Genomic DNA, 15,335 nt, shown 5'->3' on the forward strand with positions numbered 1-15,335 from the left:
CACAAAGCTACAGTATTACACAGAGACACAGTAATCTAAGCTTTTTCCCCCAGGCTATCAGAGCCCTGAACTAGAAAGGGGTGCTCTGTGGAGCATACTGTACAGTATCTCCACCAGGCCAGGTGTGTGATGTCGTTTTGCACATTCTTTGATTTTGTACTAGGCCAAAGTACCTGGAAAGAGGCAGGCATTTCCACAGCTAATCTAATATACCCAATCAGCGCTACATTTCTTGTGCAAGCTGCCAATAGGCCAAGGAAGTGAATAATATTGCACCATACTGTGAATATCTTTGTGTGTGTGTGTCCGTGTATCCGTCTGTGTACAGCTAATCTCTGGCACCGCACCGTTGGCCCAATCGACATGAAACTGTGCACACACTCCATGGAGAACAGAGCAGAACCTCTGTCCCAAATTTTTCACATCAGCCTGTTATAGCGCCACCAGGAGGCCGATTTTTTAAAAACACATTTTTTGATATTACTCCTACAGATTTTGTCCAAACATCATGCAAATCGGTGCACATTATCTCTATAGTCATGTGATCAAGGCGGATCTGTCCAATTTTTCATATTCCATCCTGATTGGCCAAGAACCTCCACCCAAAATGTGCCTGACTATAACACTATAACAAGCCACTTTACATTAACACCAATGTACACAAAACTACACACAGTCCATGCCTGACTAATGTCTTCATATATCATTTATCATATAACATACTTTTTGCTACTACTCGTACAGATTTTCAACACTCCCGCGAGTCAACGTATTGTGCCTGTGCAATACATTCATACCATGCTGTCCCACCATAACCTAGCTGGCCTGGCGGTGACCTGTGCTCCGAGGAGGATATTTTTCTAGTTGTTTGTGAATTCATTTTGCTCAAATATGGAGTTCCACACTGATGTCATCAATGTGACGCCATCAGATGGCAGAGCTTATCTGCCGGAAATATCTTCTCCACTGAACGCTGCTCATGAGCGCTCCATTGGACAACTTAATGGCAGGAAGCAGTAACTACTGGGAAGATTTGCGGAGGCAGGCCAGGCAGTTGGAGAACGAGCTGGACCAGAAGCTGTCCTCCTTCAGTAAACTCTACAGCAGCTCCAGGGATGGACGTCGAGGAAAAACCTCCGACACTGCGCCCTTGCTCAACAACTCAACACAGGACAGGATCTTTGACACCATGTCAGTAGAGATTGAACAACTGTTGGTCGGAATCACTGCGGTAAACGACAAGATGGCAGAGTATACCAGCAACTCTGGCGCGGTAGCATATCTCGATACAGCTCTCATGCACACGCTCCAGAGACACAGAGACATCTTACAGGACTACACTCGCGAATTCCACAAAACCAAAGGCAACTTATTGGCCATCAGGGAAAGGGAAGACTTACTAGGATCTGTCAGAACAGACATCGAGACGTACGAGAGTGGCTCCGTAGTGAACGGCAGAAGAATGGAGCTGTTCCTGACGGAGCACGAACATCTGAGAAGTTCTGACCGGCTGATGGATGACACAATAGTTATCGCCATGGCAACCAAGGAAAGCATAACCTCACAAAGGGGCGTGCTTAAGTCCATTCAGAGTAAGGCCAACACTTTGTCCAACGATTTCCCAGCCATCAACCACCTGATCCGGCGAATCAACCTGCGGAAGAGGCGAGACTCCCTCATTCTAGGTGGAGTCATTGGTGTCTGCACCATTCTCCTGCTGCTGTACAATATGCACTGACCAACAGGCCCAGTGTCCAACAACTTTAAAGGAAGCAGGGTTACTCTGCTCAACATGGAAGCCTCCAGGAAACTAAGCCTGGTGATTGGAGAACTGTAGAGTTGCACGTCATAATGTAAAAAAGACAGGCTTCAGGGAACAGCATTCACAGCCATATAAGAGAACACTCTACCATTGCAGAGAAGAAGCTGAGCTTCATTTGTCGGGGAAGGTTGGACTTCCACACACTGGTCAGTGGCCATGCCATTCAGAGCCCTCCACGTGAGCACTTCCCTTACTTTTTAGGGTCTTGCTCTGTCGAATTGATCCATGAGCCCAGGTATTTGAATCACAGTATTTTGCAGAATTAGCTGCACGCGCACGCACACGCACACGCACACACACACACACACACACACACACACACACACACACACACACCACCTGTTTATCTGTACTTTGCTTGAGTATTTTTTTAAATACTTTCACTACAGGCAAATACTAGCCTATTACTTCTTCTGACTACATTTCTAGAATGGCTGTCAAGAAACAAGTAACTTCTGAATTTCTTCACTAAGCCTGGACCAACAGTACATAAATTGGGATGCCAGAAAAAAAAGCAAGAAAAAGAGGTAGCTGGCAAGGGTTTTGGATCCAAATAAAGAATTTAGGCCAATGACTAATGTTACTGTAAAAAAAGAGACATGGCTATCCTTTTTTGTTGATTCAATTGATTGCATTTCTAAGCTGAAGCTTTTATGGTAGCATAGTGGCTCTACAAGCAAGTCTGTGCATCCATTAGATGGTTTAAGAGTTACTGAGGTGCTGAGAAAGGCTGGTGAATGAGGCTATAGGGTTCTGTTAATGCATTGTGAAAACAGTACATCAATCAATGCAGTGATGTTACAACTAAAATGTACTTGTACTTTTGAAAACTAGCATGTTTTTTTTAAAGCAATTACTCTAGTAATTTAACCAAAGTAAAAATGTAACTGAGCAACTTTCACTTAGTAATATTTGACCAGGAGTATACAGTACACTTAAATTCAAGTACTGGGGTTGAGTACTTTGTCCACCACTGCGCAGAGGTCAGTCCTCACATAGACACCCTCGATTAAACATAGTATGTGATTAATGAACAGTACTCACATAAAGTAAGTAGTAGTAGTAGTAAGTTGTACTAATAAAGGATTATACAGTATATCAGATTTCACAGATTTTTGAGATGATACAAATTATGCGGTATATGTTCACATGGTACGTTCTGTTGCAGTGCAACCAGACAACATGTACATGTAATTGTATACGTGTGTAATTGGAATCGTACATGAGGCCAACCAACCCAGGACAAGGGTTGGTTAAAAGGTCAAAGTATTTACAGCGAGCAGAGCTACCGAACACACGTTCATTCCCCACCACAGCCATTCCTTCTTCTAAATACTTTTGGTGCATTTTCTGCTTTCTTAGGGGTCTGGAACAAGTCCATGCTCAGTCTTCAATAAAGTGCACTAAACTAACTGAGGCTCCTTAAAAAGAAAATCAACTACAGCCATTTCTATGGACGGGGGAAATTGTTAAGACGCTAAATGTTCTGCATTTTATCTGTGCCACAAACTGGTTACAACCTTCTTGAGACTGATGAGGTGAGCTCTTGTAAAGGTGGTTATTCTGAGGTGTATGTTAGAAACTGTCACTTTGTATACAATAGTTCTCAAACTTAAGCAATTCTCACACTCTCAACCTTAACAAGCTAAGAGTTTCTCAAACATTTTCACGTCAAGGACACCCAAATTGATATGTATTTGGCAGTGGACCCCCATCTGAAGGGATTTTGTGCCACATAAGAGAAGATCTATAACCCTCTCTCACGATTATTCAAAATGTTGCACAATTGTTCACGATTTTACAGAACGTTTCAAATATAGCTGATCAAAAAGCTCACAACGCATCATGATGCAATGTGAGTTTGTAGATCACAAAATAGGGATAAAGTGGTTAAACCGTTCCTCATTTTGATGGGGACTCCCTGGAACCCCTTCGGGGACCCCTGGGGGTTCCCGAAGACCCGGACCCCACTGTGAGAACCACTGCTGTAGAGAAGAGTGTAGGAGGCAGAGCTCTGGTTTCAAATCCCCAGACCATCTGAGGATGAATAGGCAATATGGCCTGAGTAGGACCTGTGATTGCTGTTAGTGTGAAAGGGTCAAAACAGGTAATCCTTCCCTTTGAGTTACAACCCAGTTCAACTGGGTTGGTTCTATACTGGTAGAACCAACCCAGTCCAACCTGACGGTTTCCTTCAGTGGTTCTCAAATATTTGCATGTGAAGGACCCACAAATTGATATTTGTCTGCGGACCCCCATCTGAAATGATTTTGTGCCAGGGACCACAGATTTGTCAACATTTTTCGAAAATTCAAGAATAGCAGATCTATTTACACATTTTTCAATAGCCAAAACAATAAAAAATAAAATAAAATAGGGCTTAAGTGTTTAAACTGTTTCTCGTTTGCATAGGGACCCCCTGGATCCCTTAAGGACCCCTGGCAGACAGCATATGGTCAGAATATTTCCTCTGGGTAAATAAAGTTGAACAGAAAATACAGCTAATCTCCACATCTATATACTATGACACAAGTTGTTGAAACTGCCAATGAACAAGTGCTTTAAAGTATGACATATACTGCCATCTTGTGGATGTACAATTACTCTGTAGTAGTAAAGTACTCTGTACAGTTTGTAATGTGATATACACATATTATTCCAATATAGCATATATAACAAAGAAGACGCCATAGATAATGGAAGAGAAGATGCAGGAGCAGTTGACTTTATCTATACTACTATCAGTGGTGGAAAAAGTTCTCACATTTTTATTTAAGTAAAAGTATCAATACTTCAATGTAGAAATACTCAGTTACAAGTAAAAGTCCGGAATTCAAAATGTACTTGAGTAAAAGTACAAAAGTAAATTGTACTTAAGTACATGTACTTAGTTACTTTCCACCACTGCCTACTATACTTCATGATTCACTCTTGTTGTGGGGAAAAATAGAAAGCACCTACGTTGCAGCACTAATTAAACATTAGAGACAGGAGGACATGGCAGCTCATTATCATAATAAATTGTCTAGAAATTGAGGAACACCCCACAGGCAGCACACATGGACACAAATGTGGCCCATATTAAACAACATGGTTAAAAATACGAACATATATCAGAAGAAATGTTCGAGAAAAAGAGAAAACATAACTATAAGAAAGGAGGGTAACAGGATAGGTCGGCACCAAGGAAGAGTGGGCACCTCGGTGTTAAATTGGCTATTTTTTCCAAAATGTACATAAAATATTTGGGAAACGTTTTTAAGTAAAGTATACATGATTAGAACATGCTTAAACATTCGACAATTAAGGTCTAATATTTCTTCAATTGCTACAAAAATAAACCAAATAATTTCCCCCCAAAAAATGTTTATGAAGTAGTGAAAATAGCAGATCTAAAAGCCTTTGATTGATTAATTGAATACTTCAGTTTGCAGGGGGGGAAAAGCACTGGAAAGTACAGTTCAATACAAGGTTTGCAAAGAGGATTTTAAACCCAAGCTCACAACGTCAACGCAACAGTTGTGAGCTTATAGATCTGCTATTTCCACTAGCTTGGGTCCTGTGTGGAGACTCAAGTTTCTCTTTTGGGTCTCGATTTAAAAAGTTCGGGAACCACTGCTGTAAACTAACAACAGCTCTAGCTTAACCTGCATCTCTCAACAGGATTTATAGGAACTCAAAGTACAACTCACCCGAGTCTCAAGTAGGCTATCAACCACGAACACATGGTACGAACAGGGTAAGTTAAAGATATTAGGCTACAACAACAAAAACAAGTCAACAAAAGCTGTCACATAGCAAACACAGGAAGACAATACGCGATACGCCTTAAGTATTCATAGTCTTACCTGCATGTGCAAGGCATTTTTTCCCTGGCTCTGTTTTGTGTGAAATCATCCATGATCTAGCCATGGTTCACATGACGCTTGTTGACAGTCATGTTTCAGGGCTAGTCCATGATCATAAAGTCCAGGGATATGGCCAGGGATTTGACCTGTTTCCCTCGAAATCAGTGGTTCTCAACCAGTGTCTGGCGACCACCAGTGGCCCCAGGTGGTCCCCAGCTAAATGATGGACGGTTGGTAAGCAAATAGATCTTTACCGCTTGAGAATGTCAAATGAAACCAAATGGTTTCAAATTGTTTCATTTTACGGTCTGAAGAGTTAAATTACTGTTGAACTAGCCATGGTTCACATGACGCTGTCATGGTATGACAGTTCAGGGCTACTGTTGAACATGCATTAATTTATTAATTAAATAATTGATATTTTGATCAAAGTTAGCCTGTTATCTCTTCTATGGTAGCAACATCAAGACAGCATGGATTTGTGGACAAAATCTCATCGACAACAAAATATTCTTTTGGGTCTATAGAGGCTAAATCTCATCAAATGGTGATGAATCCGTGGCTCAAATGCCAAATAAATAATGGACCTTATGAAAAGGGTTGAAAACCACTGCTCTACATTGTTATGCGAGAATGTGCCTTGAGGAATTCATGTTTAATCAGTATGACCTCACTTGTTCCCAAATGTAATAGCGCCCTCTATCGACTAGTATCTACACTCCATCCACTTTGAATTCACATTATAATTAATATCCCACATTTTTACAAGAGCTATATGTCAATTTAAAAGCCAATTTCATGCAAGTACCACCATGTGTGTGTGTGTGTGTGTGTGTGTGTGTGTGTGTGTGTGTGTGTGTGTGTGTGTGTGTGTGTGTGTGTGTGTGTGTGTGTGTGTGTGTGTGTGTGTGTGTGTGTGTGTGTGAGAGTGTGAGAGTGAGAGTGAGAGTGTGCGTGTGTTATCTTTAAGTTCTGTTTTCTGAATCATTGGGGTCAAATAGTGCTGGCATCTTGTCTTAGGGGCTGTTTGGAGTTGGCATAGCCAATTTCATGCATGCAACACTCACCTGGTCTGAGGGAGGGGGGGGGGGGGTTTATCTCTCTACTCATATGTATTCTATTTTTCCTGCTACTGTATGAATCCTGAATGGGCAGTTTATACTTATTTCTTATGATTTATTCATGAGTTTTACAGGCTTTATATGCATAGGCCTACTGTACAGACACTATTACACAGACGACATAACAAAAAGAAACACAATGAATAAATAAAATAAAATAGAAAATAGAATGGGAGAGGGAAAAAAAGAATTAAGTAAATTATGTTTGAAAGGTCAAATATGTTGTGAAATTATCAAAGGCCAGTACCAAATGAAATGGGCATTATTAGAGTCCGGTTGTTACGTTTGTGACGTCCACCATTGTTCCACCCACCCACCCTTTTTAATATAGGAAAGGACACATAACATGTGTCTTTATCAATTTCCTAATTTAAACCCTTTTGGAACAAGGTAACAAGAATCAGAATCAGAATCAGAATCAGTTTTATTGTCACATCACAGGTTTACAAGGTAAAAAAGTGGGTGAAATTCGTTTTTGTACATCGTTCCCATCGCAACGTTAGTTTCCATAGAAAGAAGAGGGGGGGGGGGGAGAAGAAGAGGGGGTGGGGGGCAAGTGGGAAGGAGATCAAAACAAGAGAGCAACAGAAGGCCAGACAAGTTATCTACATATTTAACAAGTGAAGGTCTGATGGTTGAATTGACCTATAAGCTTGTTCATATATTTTTTTCCCCATATAATTTTTTAGACAGACAGACAGACAGACAGACAGATTTCACTGTAGGTACTCTCTTTCACTCACCATGGCACCTGCAATGCACAGTATTGCGCATGCAACACATACCAACAACCACAAGATGTCACACTTTTGCCTGTTTCATGTAGTCCAACTGTAGTCCTATGCATGATTATTTTCCTCTTGATAACTTAGAGACTATCAGTCTCTTGCGTACAGAATATTATTTTACTAGAGGTTTAAAATACCTTGTTAAGTCATAATGACTTTGTGCCACTATACTTTAGGCTGCTAAGCGATTTGTATTTGAAGTGAAGGCAAAATCTGTTAAGAACTAATGAATATTAATAACGTGCAAGTAATACAGGATAGTACAAACAAGAGTGAGCCAGACTGGTTTGGTATGTGTATCTAGGAGGTGCTGTTCTCATGACTTTACATTTGGTTAGTTAAATCTTACACACAACACAACATTATGGATAGCCCTACCGAAATCTTGTAAATCAAACATAGTTAGCCTATATGCATTTTTATACAAGGATTGATTTTATTTTATTTTTTATTATAATCATGATCATCATCATCATAATAATAATAATTATTATTATTATTGTTTTTGTTTCTAGGAAATGTAAATAATTTACAGTTCTCACTCTCGAATTTATAGGCTATAGCCCAGCTCTACTACAACAAAAAATTAACCCAATATAGCAAATTTTCTCCTAGAGACGTTTGAGTCATTTGTAAGTTGCAAGTTCTTAAGTTAACTGTTAAGAAATCTGAGGCCAAATGTGGTCCATGCCCTGCAAGGTCCGCATTGGTTGAAAACAGATTCCAGGCCGCACTCTAAAATCTTGATTGTCAATTTAACTCTGGAGGGTGTATTTGCAACTCCCTTTGGTTACAGAGCTCTCAGGGTTAAATGAACACAGAGGAGTTTGACAGTGCAGTATTAGCCTATCTGATTGAAAATCAGGGAGGAGACATGAAGAGCAACAGGTGGATAGTTTACAGTGCTTTAGCCTGATGCTTTACAGTGGTTTGTGCTTTACAGTGGTTTAGTTTGGTTGTTTACCGTGGTTTAGTTTAATAGTTTACAGTGCTTTAGTTTGATAGTTTACAGTGCTTTAGTTGTGTAGTTTACAGTAGTTTGATAGTTGACAGTGCTTTAGTTTTGTTGTTTACAGAAGTTTGATAGTTGACAGTGCTTTAGTTTTATTGTTTACAGTATTTTGATAGTTGACAGTGCTTTAGTTTTATTGTTTACAGTAGTTTGATAGTTGACAGTGCTTTAATTTAATTGTTTACAGTAGTTTGATAGTTGACAGCACTTTAATTTGAAAGTTTACAGTGGTTTAGTCATTAGTAGTGATAGCTTACAGTGGTCTAGTTTGATGGTTTACAGTGGTTTAGTTTCATAGGTTACAGTGCTTTAGTTTCTGACTTTTGAGGAAGCATTTCACAGAATATTTTTTGGACTCAATCATTTCCAAGACAAAAAGGGGATTCAAAAGGAATAAAATCCACAACTGCCGGATTGCCAAATCCAGGTGAGTTAATAATTATATTGTTGTGATGCTTCTGTTCATTTACGTAAATAATAACTTCATTTTAAATAGGTTTTAGAAAATACATTGCAAGCTATTACATTGAAAATAAATACATTTGTTTGTCAAATTTACATATTGCTTTCAAGGTATTAATTTAATAATAGAATTAGCAACTAATATTTGAAGGAACGTTTAAAGTTTTAATCTTGTATTAGGTCTTACTTTTTTTTTTCTAGTTAATGAGTCCTATTACTGATTGGCAATTGTGCTTTACTTGCATATTTTAAGACCTATTTTTAAACAACTTTGTGGCATTAAGTCTCTCTTTCTCTCTCTCTCTCTTTCTCTCTCTTTCTGATAGTCATGCCACGGTCATTTCTGGTAAAAAACAAAAGGTGTGCGTCTTACAACGTGCACCGGTCATATGATGAACCAAGGACCCCTGTACATACAGGTATGATGAACAAAGTTTATAACCATTTAACAATCTATTCTCGGATATAGTGATATTCAGCTATGTTTGTTTGTACACACTAGTCGAGCTAAACATCAAGATAATCAGCGTCAGTCAAAACACAAAAAAGGAGAACCCTGAGTGCGTGACTCTGTTTCTTTTGATAGCTATACAAACAAAATAAGGAAAACAGCTAAGCCTATCCATATCATATACAATGTGTGTGTGTGTGCGTGTGTGTGTGTGCGTGTGTGCGTGTGTGTGTGTGTGTGTGTATATATATATCATTTATATATATATGGAAGGAATCCATCTGTTAAAATGTGTATTTTTATGATAAATTAGCAGAAGTCCCATCAGAAACGCACAGCACAGAATCTCCAGAAAGACCCAGGTCAGAAAGACCCCCGTCGATGGGGTTTTCATTTGACAAGGAGGAACCAGAGCTTGAATGTCCCCTACCAGTCCACCCAGAACCAACCAGACCCCCTACACAGCCATATTACTTGTCTGGTACGTGTGACACTTTCAGCATACGTATGTATGATCTTCATGTTCCATGGGGCTCAATGACCCATTAAGACCTGAGGCCGATTTTACGATTGCCTTCTAAATCAGTAGTTCTCAACACTTTCCATATTTTTCAAAAATGTAAAAAAAAATAGCAGATGTACAAGCTTGAGCTTGTATATCTGCTATTTTTTTAATCTAAAATGACACAGATGCTTTCCCGGTTTTAATGGGTTAAAACTGTGGTTCTCAAAGTGGGGTCCAGGGAACCTCGTGGGCATTGAGGGGGTTCCAGGGGGAACCCAGCAAAATCTGTTAATTTAGCATTAAAACCAGTTAAACCACTTGAACCCTATTTTAGACTTTACCATTCAAAAATAGCTGATACAGTACAGTGATGATGTACACCTTGTAGATCTGCTATTTTTGAACATTTTCAAGCAAATCTTGAAAAATGTTGGAAACCCTTTGGGGTCCCTGGCACAACATTCTTTTACAAATGTATTTTTCAGATGGGTGTCCGCGGCCAAATGCATATCAATTTGGGCATCCTTTAAAATATATGTATATATATATTTTTTATGCTTTTATGCCTTTATTGATAGGATAGTAGGCTGACAGGAAATGAGGAGAGAGATTGGGGAGTGACATGCAGCAAAGTCAGCTGTCAGGCTTCTTTGGAGCCTAGGTGCCCGGACTGCTACGCAGCGGTCCGGGCCAATTTGGGCATCCTTGACCATGTTTGAGAACCACTGCATTAAAAGACTAAGTGTGTGTTCCATTTGTGTTTTACCCAGAACCCCACATGGCAGAATTCCCTCCCTACTTCAAGCCCACATATGCATGGGAACCAGTGTCTTCCTCCTATGATATCCGGCAGATCGGTTTCAGCAACACTGTCCTACAGCATCCAAGCAGTCTGTATGGCGCCCATGTCACCCATCCTCAACCACAACAACCTCTGGACTGCAGCACCCACTATTCGCCCACCTCCAACACGTACCACTGTATCACCTGTGAAAAGGTGAGCTATAAATACATCTTACCACCTATCAGATGTAGACACCTATTGCTATTTAATACTGTAAAGCACTATAGGCTGATTATATAGGCTCACATTATGTAACTTTTTTTAATTAATAAAATGTAATTTTGTCCAATCTGTATGGTAGAGTATGCTAATACAATGTAACTTATACAATTGGGGTGGTTGCATTTTGTATTTCAGTCAATCACTCAGTTCTTCTTCTTATGAATCCATCTTAGGTTTTCTCAACCCCTCATGGACTGGAGGTTCATGTGAGGAGGTCTCACACTGGAACACGACCTTTCGGCTGCAGCATCTGCAGAAAAACCTTCGGCCACGCTGTCAGCCTGGAGCAACACATGAACGTCCACTCCCAAGTACGAAAACAACTCACTTATTATTTGTTGCTTTTGTTACAGTAGAGTACACAATCAAACCTGGAGTGTCAAATCCAGAGTGTTAATTTGACTCACACTAACCTTGTAACTTTCAGAGTTAAAATAAAGGTACTCTAAGTGATGTGTTTTTGTTAAAGTAAATGTTAAATCGCTCTATATTCTTATTGTAATCATTGCTATAGAGTGTCTGTTCAGTGTTACAGGGGTCTCTCCATCTCTTCAGCTCTTTAGGAAAATAAATGTCAGGATATTAATTTCATCCAATCAGGAGAGAGAACTAATACAGGATACAGGATAAACAAGTTAAATGAGCAGTGATGAAACAAAAACAAACCATGAGTACACAAAATTGGAACCTGAACCCTATACAATTTAAGCTGATAAAGGATCTTTGACTGGATGAAATTGGTGACCCACCTGAAAATGAATTTTCTGTTCACTAAAGAGCTGGACAGGCGGTAAGACCCCTGTTATTGAACAAGCACGCTAGCAACGATTACTATCGGAACATAGAGCTTTAACATTTTAACAAAGAAACGTCGCTTGCACCAACGTTACTTTACTCTGTACGATATCAAGTCAAATTGAGGTGTAATGGCTGTGCATGAATTTGTCTCTGACCAGGAGAAATGTTTTGAGTGCAAGATGTGTGGAAAGACGTTCAAGCGCTCCTCCACTCTGTCCACTCATTTGCTGATCCACTCTGACACCAGGCCGTACCCCTGCCAGTTCTGTGGCAAGAGGTTCCATCAGAAGTCTGACATGAAGAAACACACCTACATTCACACAGGTAACACGCACACACGCACTACGTGTACATACTGTACTTACACATACTGTACACTGTCCTTACACATAACTAATAAACAACTTTATTTGTTTAGCAAATAAAGCGTATTCGTATGCACTGTCTTTATACATACTATACACTGTATGCACACTGTACTTACACCTACTTATTCTAGGCATTCTGGAGGGCAAGTTTATTTGAGGGAATAAGCAGTGATGTTACAAATGACAAGTTATTCTTTAGGTCATTAACAGTGGATACGTTACTCTGTTACCACTCTTCTGCTTTCCAAGTGCACAAAATGGGAGATGCTTCCAAGAGTAATATAACAGACTGATAAATCAGAAAAGGAAAGTTAAACAAATGTTCTGGGTATTTGCATATCTGGTTTTCCTGCTTCGCAGAGAGGCCTCTGAAAGGAACTGTGTGCCGTCACATCATGTCTCTGTAATGAATGTACAGTAAGACAAATCTGAACAAAGGCATGGTTCTTTGCCTTACACGATTAATACAAATATCTTCATAGCACAGATAGTACCGTTTTAACCGATTAAAACCAGGAAAGCATCTGTGTCATTTTTTATTTGAACCACTTTAACCATTATTTTATACTATGGCTATTCAAAAATAGCAGATATAAGTTTGTAAATCTTCTATTTTTGAAAAATCTTGAAAATGTGTGCAAATCTTTGAATATATATATTATTTTAAAGCAATTTTTTTTACTCAAATCTTTGCTTCTGGGGGTCCCTGGAACCAAATTATTTTGGCAACGGCCAAATACATATCATTTTTAGGGTCCTTAACATGAAAAAGCTTGTGCGGCTCTGATATAGCAACATAAGTTTATGAGAAAATGTTTTTTAGAAGACATTTGTAGAATCGGCCTCAGGTCTTAATGGGTTAAAACAAACTATCTTCATAGCACAGATATTACCGTTTTAAATGGATGTTATCGGAGCTCAATAGGGCCAGTGGAAATAATGCTGTCCGTCACAGATCAGACATTATTATGATCATGTTCAAATAAATACATGCATTCATCATGCTTTGTTATATGTTGTTTTTCATAGGCGAGAAGCCCCATAAATGTCAAGTGTGTGGAAAAGCCTTCAGTCAAAGCTCCAACCTAATCACTCACAGCAGGAAACACACAGGCTTCAAACCTTTTGGCTGTGAGATATGTGCCAAAGGTTTCCAGCGCAAAGTGGATCTCCGTAGACACCACGAGAGTCAGCATGGCTTGAAGGAATGAGCTGGACTTTTTTTCTTCTTGTGGTATTTTTCCACAGCACGGGCCAGCAAGCCTGCCGTGGGCATTCAATGCCAAGTTCAGGACAGTCACGGATGAACTGCAATGGCGTATGAGCCGAGGCTGAATGGCGACACCACTGTGCCATGGGCTTAAATGTATTTATGAGTTTTTGTTTTGTTTTGTTTTGTCATGACTATTTGTGCGAGTTATATTCAATGAAATAAACCTTCGTATATATGACATATTCTGTCTGCTTCTCATCAATACATTTTTGATAGATATATTACACAGATCTACAATGTGTGACGTTGCAATGCATTGTGAGCTTGTAGACTGGATATATTTGGCTAAGACATTTGGTGTCGAGGGAAAAAGGAGGGAACCAAGTAAAGACCTCTAGAAGACCCCAGTCAATTATATATGGTTTAAGTGGTTGCATTTTCATTAACAAATTATGCTTCTTATTTATATGGTGTCTTTGAGCTTGCTGATACAGTGAAAGGATAAGATACAACAAGATAAGCAAATGTGAAATAAAAGTTTGAAAGAGGGACGTTTTCATGAAATTAAAAGTGAATCTGTATCATAAGCAATATCTCAGTATCATGAAAGCATACTAATTGTAAAATGTGAAATTTATGAAAGGGGGACATGAACTGGCATCACTTGATCTTAATTGCAAGGAAAACACCTTTTTGTATCATTTATTTAATTAGAAATGCGGTTTGATTAATACAAAATAAGTGCAGTGCTTTGTGGTTGAATTGATAGACACTAAATAAAGTGTGATATTAAAAACAAAAATGTTTCTAATTATTGTATGAATATCTAAATGTAAAGAAATAATCATTGCAGTGATACAATGACAGCGATTCAAGATTTGTATTGTTACATCTTGTGTACAAGTACAAATGTATATACGAGTACAATTATTTGGTTTTGGTTCCTCAACACAGCAGAAAATAGCAAAACAATAACAAAGACATTATAATAAAGTAATAATATGTAATATGCAGTAATAATATGCCCGATATCTATGTATCCCAAATAGGCTACATGTTGAAATCCATGAGCCCTGTTTGTTTAGGGAGATGAGATTGCACAGTAAACATATTTTCCCTGTTCTTTCTTTCTGTGTCATTTTGCGTGTCTCTTTGCTGTCAAAGCAGGATGTCATATAACTCTAACTGACTCTGTAGCCTCGAGTCGAAATCTCTTGTAGAACTAGAGATAATATGTACCGTGGTGATGCTTCATTCAAATATATCCCTGGAACGCCATGCAAATACCAGGCCAAGCTGCCAGCTCAGTCACAGGAGTCATCTCTGAATGGTCCTCCAGTAAAATGTTATGCAGTTATACTGTAGACTTCAGGTAGATTTCAAAAGGATACAGTTTTTGTCTCTTCAAACCTAGTGTTTTACAACATAGGTTATTTGTGTCTTTAATATGATTGCATAATTGTCGTTGGGGAAAGAATAAGTTATTCACAAAAGACCACTTCTTTAATCTCACTGAAATCATTATCATCAAAGTCAGTGGTTCTCAAACATTTTCATGTCACGGACCCCCATATTGATTGTTTTTCACAGTGGGCTCCCATTCGAAAAGATTTCTTGCCAGGGAGTCGGGACCCCTATGATAGACGCTTTGTCAGGATTTTTCAAGATTTCTTTTAAAATATCAGAGCTTGCAGATCAGCTATTTTCGAATAACCAAAACATAAAGCAGGGGTTAAGCCCCTCAAGGACCCCAGAGGGTCCTCTGACCCCACTTTGCAAACCAGTGATCTAAGTGCTTCGTGTAGATTATGAGGATTTTTACTGGCTACATCTTGAGTGGAGGTTTGACTGTTGCTTGCGTCCAGAGCACACCGTAGGATT

At 39.2% G+C, this 15,335-nt stretch overlaps 2 protein-coding genes across 4 annotated transcripts; both read left to right on the top strand.

Annotated features, from left to right (window-relative positions):
• Positions 1-1,003: 1,003 nt before the first annotated feature.
• Positions 1,004-1,738, top strand: LOC308078059 (Golgi SNAP receptor complex member 1-like; the record flags this gene model as incomplete). Its single annotated transcript, XM_080419119.1, has 1 exon — positions 1,004-1,738. One exon carries the CDS (start codon positions 1,004-1,006, stop codon positions 1,736-1,738), a length of 735 nt encoding a protein of 244 aa, XP_080275245.1.
• Positions 1,739-8,444: 6,706 nt separating this feature from the next.
• Positions 8,445-14,089, top strand: gfi1b (growth factor independent 1B transcription repressor). 3 transcript variants are annotated; one of them, XM_080419289.1, is made up of 8 exons: positions 8,445-8,780; positions 8,835-9,018; positions 9,380-9,472; positions 9,818-9,985; positions 10,780-11,006; positions 11,249-11,386; positions 12,032-12,197; positions 13,271-14,089. In XM_080419289.1, exons 3-8 carry the CDS (start codon positions 9,382-9,384, stop codon positions 13,450-13,452), a joined length of 972 nt encoding a protein of 323 aa, XP_080275415.1. In that variant the 5' UTR covers positions 8,445-8,780; positions 8,835-9,018; positions 9,380-9,381; the 3' UTR covers positions 13,453-14,089. The 3 variants fall into 3 exon arrangements, with proteins under 3 accessions (XP_080275415.1, XP_080275414.1, XP_080275416.1); XM_080419288.1 differs by having other exon boundaries at positions 8,445-9,018; XM_080419290.1 differs by having other exon boundaries at positions 8,445-9,018; positions 9,821-9,985.
• The last annotated feature ends 1,246 nt before the right edge of the window (positions 14,090-15,335 follow it).

This window comes from Gymnoscopelus braueri, assembly GCF_963280865.1.
Source record: "Gymnoscopelus braueri genome assembly, chromosome: 22".
Classification (NCBI taxonomy): domain Eukaryota; kingdom Metazoa; phylum Chordata; class Actinopteri; order Myctophiformes; family Myctophidae; genus Gymnoscopelus; species Gymnoscopelus braueri.

What these genes read in the sequence shown, in the direction of transcription:
- gfi1b (XM_080419288.1), top strand. Translation starts at nt 9,382, where the DNA reads ATGCCACGGTCATTTCTGGTAAAAAACAAAAGGTGTGCGTCTTACAAC. An exon ending in ACAGCCATATTACTTGTCTG is followed by an intron (nt 9,986 to 10,779) that starts GTACGTGTGACA and finishes TGTTTTACCCAG; the next exon opens with AACCCCACATGGCAGAATTC. An exon ending in ACTGTATCACCTGTGAAAAG is followed by an intron (nt 11,007 to 11,248) that starts GTGAGCTATAAA and finishes AATCCATCTTAG; the next exon opens with GTTTTCTCAACCCCTCATGG.